The 15,622-nt window shown below is 35.0% G+C and overlaps 1 protein-coding gene across 3 annotated transcripts in view; it reads right to left on the reverse strand.

The window, feature by feature from the left end:
• The window catches only part of LOC145683896 (prostaglandin reductase 1-like), a 124,521-nt gene that overhangs the window by 40,730 nt on the left and 68,169 nt on the right, over nt 1–15,622 (reverse strand). For all 3 annotated transcript variants that reach the window (XM_081755551.1, XM_081755550.1, XM_081755549.1), the window contains exons 4-7: nt 14,362–14,418; nt 12,658–12,843; nt 8,316–8,434; nt 1,031–1,185 (exon numbers count right to left, since the gene is read on the reverse strand). In XM_081755551.1, the coding sequence (XP_081611677.1) occupies nt 1,031–1,185; nt 8,316–8,434; nt 12,658–12,843; nt 14,362–14,418 (517 nt within the window). The remainder of the gene's footprint in view (nt 1–1,030; nt 1,186–8,315; nt 8,435–12,657; nt 12,844–14,361; nt 14,419–15,622) is intronic.

The following is a 15,622-nucleotide window of genomic DNA, read 5'->3' on the forward strand; positions in this document are numbered from 1 at the left end:
GTACAATTTCAACACTTTATCCACCTCGAACGAATATTCAATATTATGAAGCGTTTACTTTTAAAATACACGCGAATTTTTCTTGTGCCCTCCATAATCAATTTCTAATCAATAAAAACAATGAATGATGCATTACCATATTGTTGATAAATTCATGTGCAAAGAAGTTCATACGGAAATTATACATCCCTAGGAATTTCGTTGCATATAACATAGAATATATAATTACTTAATAAAAAGTAGTATAAAAATAACATGGTATGAAACTCCATACTTACTCAAAGTATACGTATTAAGATATTGTTTTTCAACCCATTTTTCTTTGAGAAATTAATTAAAGGGATATAAAAGGCCTTGCAAAGATTCAACAGATCTTGACCAAATTTGGCATGTAAGTAGGTACTGACTTTGCTATTACAAACATGAAATACAAGAAAGACCTATTTGGTTCCAAATTTATCGTTGTTTAAAATTTAAGATACAGTCGCGAAAGCTAGATCAAATCGACTTGGTATAGTGCGTTCTACTTCCTTCCTTAATTGTCTAACAGCTTCTATAAGAAAATCAGTGTCTAATTTGGTTAACTTGGAAAATCAGATGAAGGGACAACTTTTTGAACGAAAGTTGAATGTTACTCGTTTATTTACTTATTCCTTTGTTTCTTTAACTTCAGTAGTGGTTTAATGTTAAAACGGAGATACTTATGTAAGAACGATCAACAAGTTTTCACGATTAGAATTCAATTATGATTGTTTGCCTTCTAAGTGCTCTTTTCATCTCAGTATCTATATTTCCACTGCACTAGGCAACATTAAAAAACACAGATTTAAGATTTCCTTAGCCTACTTCCACCAGCAATACATATACCTAGTTACAGAGCTACTACACCACTAAAAATATTTTCTGGATATGAAAAGTGGCACTTTTTGTTAATCACACGTTAGAAAAATGGTCAGTATGACGCTAATCGCAAGAAGTTATGAATATATATATAGCAGTGAGCGTTAACGAACTTAAAGAATATTCTTACATTGTCAAAGTAGCAGTCGACTCCATCCGGAGCTGCTTCTTTTAGAACCTTGTTCAAATCCACAGTTTTGTAGTTGAACGCGTGATCAAACTTCAACTCGTCTTTCAGCCATTTTACTTTATCAGCAGATCCAGCAAATCCTATTACTTTGCAACCTAAAGAGTAATAAAATAAAATTAAAAAAAAAAATCTAAGAAGGTTTACAAAATGGGTAAACCCTGCTCTATTATATATTCTGTGATAAGGTTTGTCAAGAGATTACATAATATAGAAACTTTACTTATTTTGAAACATCAGAAGAGAATTTACCTCCAGAAAATATTAACGCAGAGTGCATTCTCTAAACCTACTAGACATATTAAAACGAATCACTCAAGCTTAATGTATTTCCACGAAAAGAAAAATCAGAGAAATATAGGTATCACTTTTGATACAAGCTTACATGGTAAGGAACGCACTAAGAGATACAAAAGAATAAACTACTCAATTTATATCACAATATTGCGAGCGGTGATAATATTTAATGAGAAACAAGCCAAAAGGCTAATACTCACCGCAAAAATATAGCAGTTTTTTTTTCTACATGTAACAAGAAGTGATTCCGGAAGAACCTTCATCAGCTTTCTTAAAATTCAAAAAGGATTTAAAACATGAAGAATATGAAAAAAAAAAAAAAAGGTTAAAAGGGTTAAGAAATGTAAAAAACAATTCAGAACTCTGTCTTCAGTCAGAAATTAAACACATGGGAGTAGACACTCTCTGTCACTGTACACTGCTGTTTACTGTTTTCTTTTCTTGCTTTCCAGATGGCGAAAATATCAAGTAAAAAGATTACTCCAAATCATATTTATATCTCCCCTATCTAAATTAAGTATGGATTTCTCTTTATGGATGTAATATGATTGTTTAATTTTTCATTCTGTTGCTGTTTTTGCTTTCTCTATTAAGCATGATTCCGTGATGTTATGGTTATAATCTCTAAGATGCGTTGCTAGACCAGACAACTGTTGCGGGTTCCGAGACGTCGAAGTACGAACACGTTCAGTTATTCTAGTGCAAATACTCCTTTTTGTTTGACCTATATACACTTTATTTCTACTTGTAACATGTAGAAAAAAAAAAAAAAAAAACTGCTACATTTTTTCCGGTGAGTATCAGCCTTTTTGCTTGTTTCTCATACTCAATTTATGTACAGTCTTCATTTCAATTTCAATTAGATTTTTATATTTTAATTATATTTTTATATTTTAATTACAGTATTTTATATTAACATTCTATTTCAACATCGAGATTACATGAAACACAACTTTGTTTAACGTAGGAATTCGAACGAACTGTTCCTTCACCGAGAACTGAACACACGACTACGCTTATCAAAACAAGTGTATTTCCCCATTCAAATACTCTAAGTCTCATTTGAATGATTGACAGAGGAAAATTTTCCTTCAAAAGAGCTTGGGTATCACTATAAGAGATTAATTGTATAGCGGAATTGGTAACATAGAACTGAACCAAGGTTTCTAAAAACTTCCAAACACCTAGTACAACATTTTCGGTGATAGCAATATACATACATATATATATATGTGTATGTATTAGCATGCACATGGCACTGGATTGATTGGTAGGTTAATTTAGTGTTCCTTTTAGCACTGAGGTTATGTGGGACGTGGACCTACAACTTAACATGGGATTCAAACCACATGAGCTCCCCGGATATGGAAATTGGTGTGCGTGTATGTATGATGGGGGAAGGTACGTAACATTGTTAGATACCGTCATGTCCTATGTTGGCGCGATCATCTTGGATTCAACGGCACAATTTTACATTAGAACGTTGATTCAACAAATCAATTAAAACTGCAATTTAACACAAAAGCGAGAGGGTGTAGATCGTTTACGGCATCTGACAAATAATTTTTATAACGGATAATTTGTGATTCTCTTGAAACAAAGGAGAGTGGTTTCTGGAACTTTATATGTCTTATTACATATCAGCAATGTTCCAAGAGATTAAGTGCGAGGAATTACTATGCTAAAAAATATTCGGCAGACGACAATCATAAAATCACAGGAAACGAAAGAGTTGCCCACGATAAAAATAGTCGATTTTCACCACTGACCCTCTCGAACGACGTACTGAACCGCTGTTATCTTCAGATACATTGCTGGCTACACTAGAGCCTTTATATTGATGATAGTATCAGCTGAAGATGATTCGTGGAGTAATGAAGGTACAAGTGACAGCTTCTGGGAGGGATTCATTTTGGACTTTTCGCCGTCCATTATATCACTCAGCAATAGTGAAATGGTGCTAAGAGGTTTAATTATCAGCGAAACTGGTGTGAGTTTCATCATCCGACGAGGTATCCAGTAGGTTCCTGCAATATGTTGTCAGCCAGAAATTTTGAGAACACAGCCCCAGCCTGTTCGAACACCCAACACAGCGGGCGCCATTAGGAAAGCAAGACATCGACATGGTATCTCGAAAGGCACAGTTATCCAAAAGAACTTCGCATCGGAAGGCCGTCACATAGGACGCAGACATTGCTTCACGAGCACTACATCCAAGAGAGATGCACAAACGCCAGAAAACTGTATGAAGCACACCTCGCAGGGGACAGGAAGAAATGGATGTCTATCCTGAATGATGGGTGGCTTTACCTAACTGGAACCAACAGAGTTGAATCCATTTTATACTGTTAAACAAATCACAAGAGCCATTATGACTTAGTGCTGCAGTGCAAGAAGAAGATTTTCAAAAGCCTTCTGGTGGTGATGGGATATTGCAGCCGAGGAACGCTGCCACTCGTCGAAGTGTCTTCCAGTATCAATGTCAATGCAGCTTCCTTCCAGGAGAGCGTCATGGATTCTCTGTCTAACCGGCATCCCCCGTCTGCACGATGATGAGATCATAAATGTATGGATCCACACGGGCAAGGCCTCCAGGGATACCGCTTTATCATCCCACAAGGAGGTTCTATGCAAGGAAGGCAGAAGAGACGGAAATTCGAGTTATTTCACTTTCGTCCATCTTTGTGAAACCCTTGAACACTTCACCAATGTTCAAGGGTTTCACAAAGTACCAACACTTGTTAGTATACCAACAAGTGTTGGTAACTAACTTTAAGTATACCAACACTTGTTAGTATACTTAAAGAAAAAAATTACTATAGAAAACATATGCATGTTTCAGTTTATAATTTGAATAAATTTAAGGAGCTACGAAAACAAGCTAAAACTCTTATTAATAGGGCTTACGAACTTTATATAAGGAAATCAGAAAACGACTTAAGGAGAAACCCTAAATGCTTTTGGAATTACCTTAAGAGCAAAAAGAGTAATAATTTAGAAGTCAGTCATATGGTATATAACAATCAAATACTTACTTCTGATTCTGCCATTGCCAATAATTTTGCTCAATATTTCAAAAGCGTTTACTCTCCATGTCGTCCAAATTATAATGGGTATTATTCTCCCATCCTAAATGTTAATAACTGTCTTGTGATCAATTCCATTACTGAACAAGATTATGTGAATGCCATTAAAAAGTTAAAATCGTCTAAATCCTCTGGTCCTGATTTAATTCCTTCGTACATTGTTAAGGGATGTGGGGAAGTTCTGAAGATACCTCTATGTCATATCTATAATCTCATATTAAAAACTTCTCTCTATCCTGATGTTTGGAAAATTAGTAAAGTCCGTCCTATATTAAAGAAGGGAAATCCTACAGCAATAGAAAATTATAGACCAATCTCATTAATTTCTACAATAGCTAAAGTTTTTGAACACATCCTTTATAATAAAATTTTTAATCATGTTAAACCATGTATATCAATTTATCAACATGGTTTTTATCCCAGGAGATCAACAGTTACAAATCTTGTTACTTTCGTTCAGTATATATCAGATTCCCTCAATAATAATCATTCAGTTGATACAATTTATACAGATTTTTCAAAAGCTTTCGACAAATTGGATCACGATATATTAATTATGAAGTTGTCTAGTTTTGGTTTTTCAGAACAATTGCTTCTATTGATTTCATCTTACCTAAAAGACAGAAAACAATATGTGGTGTTCAATAATCAAAGATCTACTTTATTTGATGTTTACTCAGGTGTGCCACAAGGATCTAACTTAGGACCTTTATTTTTTGTATTATTTATTAATGATTTGCCGTCTGTTCTCAAAAATTCAAATTGCTTATTGTACGCAGATGATATGAAACTGTATAGACAAATAAGAGAACCTAATGATGTTTGGAAGCTTCAAGATGATTTAAATAGCTGTTATAACTGGAGTCTTAAAAATAAACTGCATTTCAATATCAATAAATGTACTGCAATAACCTTTTCAAGAAAAAATAATCCCACTTATTTTGATTATAAGATTAATAACTTAAATATCAAAAGATGCCAAGAGGTAAATGATTTGGGAATTATAATCAATAATAGGATGTCTTTTAATGTACATATTGAGAAAGTATGTAATGAGGCTTTTAAGCTTTTGGGATTTGTAATGAGGAACACCAGAGACTTCCACAATGTGGATGCTTTAATAACTATATTTAATACCCTTGTTAGAAGTAGACTTGATTACGCTTCTATAGTCTGGGCTCCTTATTACAAAAACTATATTAACAAGGTTGAACGTATCCAAAATAAATTTTTGAGATATCTGTATTATAAGGCTTTTAATATTAATTCTTATGAAGCAAAAGTATCGTACAAATCTCTTCTGAGTATTTTTGGTTGTAGCTCATTGGCAACTAGACATGAGTGCTCGCAGCTAATTTTCCTCTACAAATTAGTGAACGGAATTGTCGACAGTTCAGAGTGCCTAAAGCTATTGAATTTTAATATAAAATCTAAAAAATTAAGAAATCGATTACCTTTTATCTGCGACAGGTCTCAAACTATGGCACATTTAAACTCACCCATTACGAGAATTTGTCGATTATACAACAAGCTGATACAGGAGAATGTCGACTTAGATTTTGCTATGCCTTATTCAGTCTATGTAAAAACTCTTAAATATAATTTTTGATTAAGAGAGATTTTCAATTCGAACCTGACATTGGTTATGGTATTTTGAAATTAAAAGAGTATTTCTATTAAATGAAAACATTTCTGCTTCTTGACAGAAATCTTATTTCAACATTTATATTTTGGATATTTATATTTTTGTTATGTTCTGTTTGAATTTCATTCATTTTTTGTCACGAAGGGCTGATTTCATAGTCTTTACTAGGTTCTATTTGTATATTTGCATTTCTTATTGAAGGAATTAATACAAATATATCTCTTACTTGTGTTTTCTCATGTTCGTGATGTTAATTGCATGTTTATTTTCTTTTTTCTTTTTGTTGTGTGTTTCAATATTTATAAAGCTTGTAATTATGTAAGCCTATTGTAAATGGGAATATTCTTTTCCTGTAATAGGTGTCCAATAAATAAAATAAAAATAAAATAAAAAAAATAAACCAATGGATTGGAAGGCAGAAGAGACGGAAATTCGAGTTATTTCACTTTCGTCCATCTTTGTGAAACCCTTGAACATTTCGCCAATGGATTGCTATGGGTTTGGACTCTTCAAACTGGCACTTCCTCGACGCCAAGCCTCGTCTCCGTACCTTGCAGGGTCTTCGGAAAGTTGTCAAAGCAGTGTGGCGAAACAGTTACTTTCCTATTTTACGCAGAAATTTGCTACGGTGGACTACGTTGCCAGGTGATAGTTCGCATCCCTGGCCGTCACATCCAAATACAATCAGTGGTGGAAGAGGGGAATTTACTAGCCAGGTAAGTGGTTCGAAGTCAACTATTTTTATCGTGGACAATTTTTCGTATGATTTACGAAACTCTAATGTCCATCATTCGTCTAATGTTCCGATTCTCATTTAAGTGACGCATATCAGATGTTATTTGTTTATAAGCCTTTATGATTCTCCTGTTCAAGTGGGCAACATAATTAATTTAACAATGGTAAACAAGGAACTTAAGGTGGAGTCAAAAATAACAGTCTACAGGAACAAAGTCGGGTGATCCACCCAATTGAATTGAACTGATCCACCCAACCTATCCATCTGCCTGTAAATTGAATATTATTGCTGCAGTACACCACTCTCTTACCAGTACCAGTAAATGAAAAAGGAACTTCCGGAGTAGCCATACTACAGTAATCTTCAGCATCTCAAGATATGTCTTGGCATCTAAGTTTCCAATGGAATGCTTTTTACAATGCACATGCAGCATCACACTATTTCCTTCTTTGCACTGCATCTTCACTGCAGCTGCAGAACCGGGAATGTCGATTAACATCACCTGTCACATAAAAGTGAGCTTAATCACATTAATGGGGAATTTCTATGCGCGAACAGGTCACGTATTATGAGCGCAAGGGTCACTCGAAATTCCATCATTTGATCAGAATCATTCTACGACACGTTTGCTGAACCATAGCTAATATGGATGCAACCTTTTCCTTTGTACAATCCTACTATCATTTCTGACACTGGCACAATAATGTTCGCTTGATAGGCGTTGAATACCTTTCGTACGGCTCTTTATCACAACACTTAGTATGGCTGCGGTATTGCTAGATCTGTTGCACTTCCTAGCGATACTGTACTAGGCAAATCATCCACATTCATCTTGCCTGCATATTGCATATTAATTGTTTTAGAGAACTGTCTATCACTGTGTTATGATTAAGATGTAAATGTTAGTCTTACTTGATAACTGAACCACCACGTTTCCATTTAAAATAATGACGCTGAGTCGAAGATGGGCACCACCACTATGGCAAATGACAGTGTCTATTACATAGCTACGTTTTCTCCTATGTTCAATTATTTTCCTATTGATTCATAAATTGCTTTCAATATGTACAATCCGCGGCAAAAAGCTGCAACATGAGCATATAAGTTTATTGTGAAATGACGAAGCCTTTTGCTCCAAAATAAATGCGGACGGGAGGATGCCGAGGTTTATCCTGGAGTGATTCGTTCCACTTAGACGTTATGTTCATTCCCTATGCTGTTAGGCGTAGTTTCACAATAAACTTACATCCTCATGTTGCAGGTTTTTTGCCGCGGATTGTACATACGATGGTCCAAACTTATGACAACTCTACACACGATCTTTTGTAAAAAGCAAAGCGTTAATATATATAAAAATGGATGAAAATCAAAAGTACTAATCTACGCAGTACGCTCGTTGACCAGCTACATGTTTTCAGTATTGAAATAGGTGCTCATTCTTAATTAGGGACAAAGTCAACTTACCTTTGATTCGAGCAATTTGACCTACATGACTTCCAACAGCCCCTGCAGCTCCACTCACAACTACAGTTTCTCCCTTTTTGGGTTGGCATATTTCGAGAAAACCAAAATATGCAGTATTCCTGTAAATTAAATAAATTAAGCTTCATAGCAGAATTGTTGAATGACAGTCATGTAGCACTCAATGTAAGTTGGCTACGATATTTCTATTCCAGCAATCGAGACCTTGAAATTCTTTATTACGGAATAAACAATAACCGACAAATACTTGTTGCTTGGTGAATACACTTAAGCAACATAATGTCACTCATCCTTACAAAATATATATATCTACTATGTTGGTTTTCTAGTCATTGCTTCTTTAAACAAATCACAAATGAAGCAGTTTAATTTTCTCAAAAATATTAAAAACTAATTTAATTTCTTTTATATAAAGGTAACCAAGGAAGTTCTGTCGTTTTTCCACGCAATACCTTCGAACATCGATATGTCACCTAAGACGTACCTGGAAGATGAAAAATAACCCCACAAGACGACTTTCTGCCAACGTTCTGGAATGCCATGGATTCAATCGCATTAGAACTTGGTGGGCCGTGAAGCGATGAATGTATCAAGTGGATTTTGCACCTCTACTAGGGATTTGAACTGGAGTCCTCTAAGATGATTGTCCAAGGAATAGAACAGAAGATAATCGGACGGTGCAATGTCCAGGGAGTATGGTGGATGCAATAGTGTTTCCCATCCAAGGCGTAGAATGGTGTTCCAGGTAATCCTAGCTACGTGGGGCTTAGTGTTGTTCTGTAACAGGTGGACTCCTTTGCGATTCAGAAGTGCTGGATTCAGAGATTTGAGTTTTTCTTGAACACGTCTAAACTGCTGACAGTACACAGTTGCATTGATGCTCTGATCAGCCGTTAGCCGTTCCTGATGCACGATGCCGCGAGCAGTCCACACAGGAGGACTTTCTTTTGGTGCTGTACTGGTTTCGGATGTTTTGGAACCAGTTCATGGGATGCTAACCAATGATGACGGCGTCGTGGAGCTTCGTATAGAACCTACTTCTCATCACATTTCAACACCCTGTCCAGAAATGGCTCCTTCCTTAGACGAGATAGCAAAGAAACACAGATGTCTGCTCGCGTTGCCTTCTGGCCCGGAGTCAAATCATGTGGTACCCATCGACCCAACTTGTAGTGCTTTCCAAGTTGATGGAGGTGCTCCCAAATGGTTTCTCCACTCACACTGAATTGTAGTCCCAGTTCCTGACATGTCTGGCCACAGCTCGTCTCAACTGCTGCCTGAAGATCTTAATTTTGTACATGTGTTGGTCTTCCGCCAAGTAGTGCGTCTTCGAGTGTTTCGTCACCGTCCTTAAACTTGTTAAATCTCCGCTGCACTGTCCACGTAGTCACGACACCCTCATCAAAGGCCTGGCATATCTTCCGCCCCGCTACAGCGGTGTTTGACCCCAGTTTGAACTCGTACAACATACACGCCCTTATGACACTCTGTAGAGGCCCCATGTTCACAATGTCTTTATGCAAGTTCACGGTGTAACTGAACTGCCACAACGAGGTAGTATGTTGGAATACCCACATTAATAACTGACCTTCGCTTTATCTCCATTCATATTCAACTCACGATGTGACAGCCAATTGAACATGACCTCTACAAAAAGCGACAGAACTTTCTTGGTTACCTTTATAGTTTAATATTATAAATAAATAAGGCTTAACAGTAATAACTAACTTTAAACACCACGACTTAAACACTATAACAAAATATCAAACATTACATGAAAGAACAAAAATACAAGGGACTGCTGAAAAAAATGTAGCCCAACCGAGAACGAGTGCAGGTAGAACGATGGAATTGTACAGTTTTAAAGATCATGTTTCTATATGTACAAATGCAAATTGTAATATTAATAACGAAATTCTTATTGTGGTTTTCAGACCCCTGAATCATCATGTGTGCCTAACCTGTAAATTTTACGAACATCGAGATCAGAAATGTCATTAAATTGTTCCATCAAAGAAAGTCACCGAAGCAAATTCATGAGGAAATCAGTGAAACATTATGAAATTCTCCTCCATCATATACAATGGTGAAGTAGTAAGTGACACAGTTTAAACGTAATGATTTCTCAACAGAGGATGCTTCACGTGCAGAAAGATCAAAAACAGTGTCTGTCCCCGGAATCGTGGATGAAATTCAGAACATTATTCTTGAAAATCGCAGTATCTTAGCAAAACATGTGGCAAACATTGTTGGCATTTCTCGAGAATTTATAATGACTCTCGTCAAAATGGGTTCCCGAAAAGTCTGACAGCTGATCAAAAGCGTGCATCGTTGTATTACTATGATCCTGAAACGAAATAACAGTCACTGGAGCGGTAGCACTGATTCCCTTCGCTCCAAGAAGCTCAAGAAACAGGATTTAGGATTTAGATTTCTGGGCTTTCGGCATCTATGGCCATTTAGCCCGTCACGTATGAGGGATGACGTCCCTCGGCGAGCACACTATCCGGGGAAAGGGAAGGAAGGAAGCGGCCTGGGACTTGTAATTTAGGTACCACTCCGACATTTGCCTGGTGAATAAGGAAAACCTCATTCAGGATGGCTAGCCCGAAAAAACTTTTACGCTTTTTCGACCGAATGCCCCCACAGGGACCGCTCGCACTTAAAGCAAAAGCGTTAGCGACTACGATACGCGGGGCCACGAAGTTCAAGAAACAGAATTCAACCGGGGAAAAGACTACTGTCCAAATGTCAGCCATTTAATGCAGAGTATTACCTTGCATTACTCACAAAATTAGAAGAGAAATTGAAAGTGCACCGCCGCGGAAAATAAAAATAAAAAAAGAATTCTGTTCCTTCAGGACAATATCCTGTCTAACGAGCACTAGAAACACAATTGGCATTGAAGGAACTGGCTGTTTCAATGTCTTGAACATCCTTCTTATTCCCCAGGTCCTTTCTGGGTCCTATAAATCCTGGGAACATCTTTCTTATTCCTCCGTCAGACTATTATTATTCCCCAAACTCAAACTTGAAAGGAGGCCATTTTGGGTCTCATAAGAAGGTGATTAGTGCTATGGAACGGTCTTCAGAATATTTTTAACTGGTCTGCAAAAATTGAAGCACAGTGCAAGGAAGTGTATTGAACTTAAGGAGAGGAGTATGTAGAATAAATGTAAAATTTCAACATTCCATGTACACTCCTTCTGGGTTGGGTTACGAACTTTCCAGCAGCCCCTCGTATAAAGGAAGATCTTTCTCCTCTCCTCAAAAATGAAACTCAAGCTTGATACCAGCTTTGAAAGCGAGAAAAAATCCATCACAAATTGCACAAGGTGCTTACTACGCTTAATGAACTAGACTTCTACGAATCTTTTCAAAAATCTCTGGGAGCTGTGTGTAGATACACAATTGGACTACTTTACAGATATTTTGGCCAAACTGAATCCAACTGGTTTGTTGTTTACAGTATTCGTCTCTTTGTGATACTACCACTTGAATCAAGTTGGTGAAAATTGAGTAAGCTATTTTTTTTAAATAAAATAATTATAAGGGACTCTGGTGTGCCACTTAGCGTCCACGTGTATTGGATTGTCCACTCCTACGCTATATCTTTGTGTATACAATCACACATTTGATTTCAGATAATGATGAACTGAATAAAATATTTATTACCATCTCTTTTACCCTACACAGTAAAATCTTTCAGTGTGGGGTAAAATCTTTGGCTCCTTTTGTTAGTCTTTTACAGATCCTTTCCAACCAACTTGGGAAACAGATAAGGTGAAAGCAGTCAACAGAAAAAAACTTAGCTTTCCAGTCACAATGGCACACAGAAAAGGGTTCCAGTATTGTGTCAAGATATATTCAATGTAACTGACTTATACAGAAACGCTTTGAGCCAAGCATCGAAAACGACAAACGATAGGTCGAAATTTCAGTAATCCTGCTAGAATCCTCAGTTTTCAGAATTTCTCTAAATAATCAATAAATTCCAGTTATTTTGATTTTCATATATTTGTAATGTCTTCCAGTAGTAGCGTAAATTTTATTTTCTAACGTTTATACTGAAGCGCAGTTTCTCTTGTTAATAATACTGAACGTGTCGTTTGCACTTTGAATAACTAGGCAATCATTAGAAATATATTTCTTATGTCTACGTTTTAAGTATTTACTTCAGAATTTACTTTTCTATTTACAACCTTTGTATCTGAAAGAGTAAAATCACTATACCAAAACGGAGTGATTTAAAAAAAAAACTGATAACTCACAGGGTACAAAAAATATCTACTATTTTTGTTTGTTCTAATCTTGCTGTACTCACCCAGGCATACCCAAAACTCCTAAACCTAAAGAAAGCGGTAGCCCTCCAAAGTCAGGCATGAGATATGGTACAGTGAATCCTGGTATTTCAGTGACTTTCGGATTGGAAACTGTATGTGTTCTCCATCCAAAATAACCAACTACGTATCTGCCAACAGGATAGTCCTTGTTCTTGCTTTCTATGATTCTGGAAAATATTTTTTAAAAAGTAATGTTAATATTTCTCTTAATTCTGTAAGTATGAAATTCCACATTTAAATAATTAATTAGTAACGTATTACCTAGAAGAAGTTAAATATTAGTACAAACTTCTGTACTAGCCTGACTATATGATGCCCCTATTCAAGTCTTTGCGCAACATTTCGAATATACTTTACAAAAAAGAAAATGTAAATACCATACCTTGACATTAAATTAAGCGCACTAAATATATTTTACAATAAATTAAAGTATAAGAAATAAACCAACTACTTTACACTTGAAGAAATGTGGAAACATCCACATTTTGGAGGCAACAGTAAAGGTATAAGTGAGACGGACGTGGCAATGCACCGAAAACACCTTATTCTTGAATACTATTAACATGATGTAACGAATTTCTAGTAAATAGAAACTAAGTTACAAGGAATTCAAAAACTGACTTTTTAAAAAAGGCTTTATTTCGAGAAACTGCTTACTGCGTATTACATCCAATCTCATGACTGGTTTTCAATAGTCGTACAGATCATTAAGCCGTTTACAGTAATTTGATATCGTACCGTTTCTGATATATAATGAACATTGTAAAAGTTTCCAACACTGCTTAAAATTATGTAATTGCGATAATGTGTTCTAATTACAACTACAAGAAGCTAATGTTATGTTATAGAAGCAAAGGAAAATAACTATAACTTTGAAAAGTTCCGACAAATACGCAATTTTAAGAAGAATATACATGTGATTTCAATATTTTGAATATGTACATATACTATTATCCTAATAATTACAGCGAATCTTCATAGGTAATCACTCTTATCTAATTGTTAATAAGAAAAGGATCCCCTTATATATGAATATATCATCAGCTACCAACACACTTTATTACACAAAACTTCAGTGGAAGATACACAATAATTCCGTAATTTTCACGGAAACTGATATTATAATATTCTATTAAATTAATTTATAAGTTTATCTCCATAATCACCAGGTCTAGTCATTTAATGTTAATCTTAATAATCAAATATCTAAAGAGAAACCATTTTAAAATGATAAATGATTCAAACTCTGTACCGTAAAAAAGCACTCTGTAGACGTTACTGATACAATTTTGTACCACTCTGTCATTATTATTATTATTATTATTATTATTATTATTATTATTATTATTATTATTATTATTATTATTATTAATAATAATAATAATAATAATAATAAGAAGAAGAAGAAGAAGAAGAAGAAGAATTTAACTATAGTACAAAAATACATCAAAACACAAAATAAAATAATAATAATAAATAAATACTACTTTTTCATTTTCCCCTTTAAATAGTGCTTTTCCATTATTGATTTACTTTCAGATCAACTGATTTTCAGTTTTATTTGTAGGTTAATACATTCACACAATAATTAACTATTATGTTTAAAAAATAAATATATGAAATAACAAAAGAAACATAGAATTAAGTCACTGACCCAATAAAGATAAAAGAAAGTTCGAACTCACTTAGCAACTTGGGAGCCAATCATTGTTATCCCTGTTGGAAATCTTCGTGTATATGGCCTTAAAAAATAAATAAATAAGAAATTATTACCATAATGAGAAGTAATTTATTGACTTGCTACAGAACTATATTAATTAAGGTGAATATTAGATTCGCTCATATTTTCATTGTTTCGTCATCCTTTACATTATTTTAGAGCCAGTATCGTGCTCCAAAAAATACTACGTTGTCATGGGATTTGATATCAGCTTTCTGGTAGCATAAAACAACAGACATGACCACTAGGAAGTATTATACGTAGATGCTACATATTATTAGGAACATGCTTTCACGGATCCCACACTGTATGGGGCGGACACCAACAGGATGCAACTGTAAAGAACAAGATGTTCAGTCACATAGCCAAATCATCAATGGAATTTTAAAGACGGTAGGTCATTTCTTTAACATGTCCGATTGGAGATTTCTTTGTTTCAATTAATATAAACAAATATTTCTGACAGTGGTTTGGGGGTGACAAAGCTTTATGACAACTGAGACTGCGGAAGGTAGTGTTTTATTGCTATGAAATCTCACATAAATCAGTTTTTTTTTTTTTTTTTTTTTTTTTTTTAATAAATCCACGGAGGTTAAAGAAGACTACAATCAATAAAGTTTAACGTACAAATAACGTTTAGCTTTGACTTAAGGTTATAAACCATCTTCACACAGTGTCTATTAGAAGTTAGCACAATTAGTACAAACTAACACAAAATTGCATGAGTTTTTCTAACAAAAAACTTCTGCGAAAGTTTTTCACAACAAAAAGACTTTCAAAAGAAGACTGTTCAAGTGCAAAGAATTTATACGGTCACATTATTTAGACCTCATAATTATTTACCATACATTTATGTGCAAGATGAAATTTTTGTTCATATAGAGTTGGAAAAATACCAAATTTTATTTTGACATGTCAACGCGTTTTGAAATTACAGCTACGTAAAGTTTCTTGTAAGATTTTGAACTATTCCATTCTTATTTATACAATATATATATACCTAGGTATATATCAGGTGTTCTAAAAATGGCGCCCACGGATCACAGAACAGTAATCTACATGCCAAAATAAAGCGAAAATGTTATATGATGGTATGCCCTCCGGAGCGTCCTTCAGCCGCTATGGGAAATCATAATTTCACAATGTGGCAACGTCGCAGCTGCCATCTGGAAAGAATCGATATAACTATTTTACAAATTGGTAGATCTAATCTATGGTTCTTTATT

This window comes from Thermobia domestica, chromosome 4 (genome assembly GCF_964235325.1).
Source record: "Thermobia domestica chromosome 4, izTheDome1.hap1.1, whole genome shotgun sequence".
In the NCBI taxonomy this organism is placed as follows: Eukaryota; Metazoa; Arthropoda; class Insecta; order Zygentoma; family Lepismatidae; genus Thermobia; species Thermobia domestica.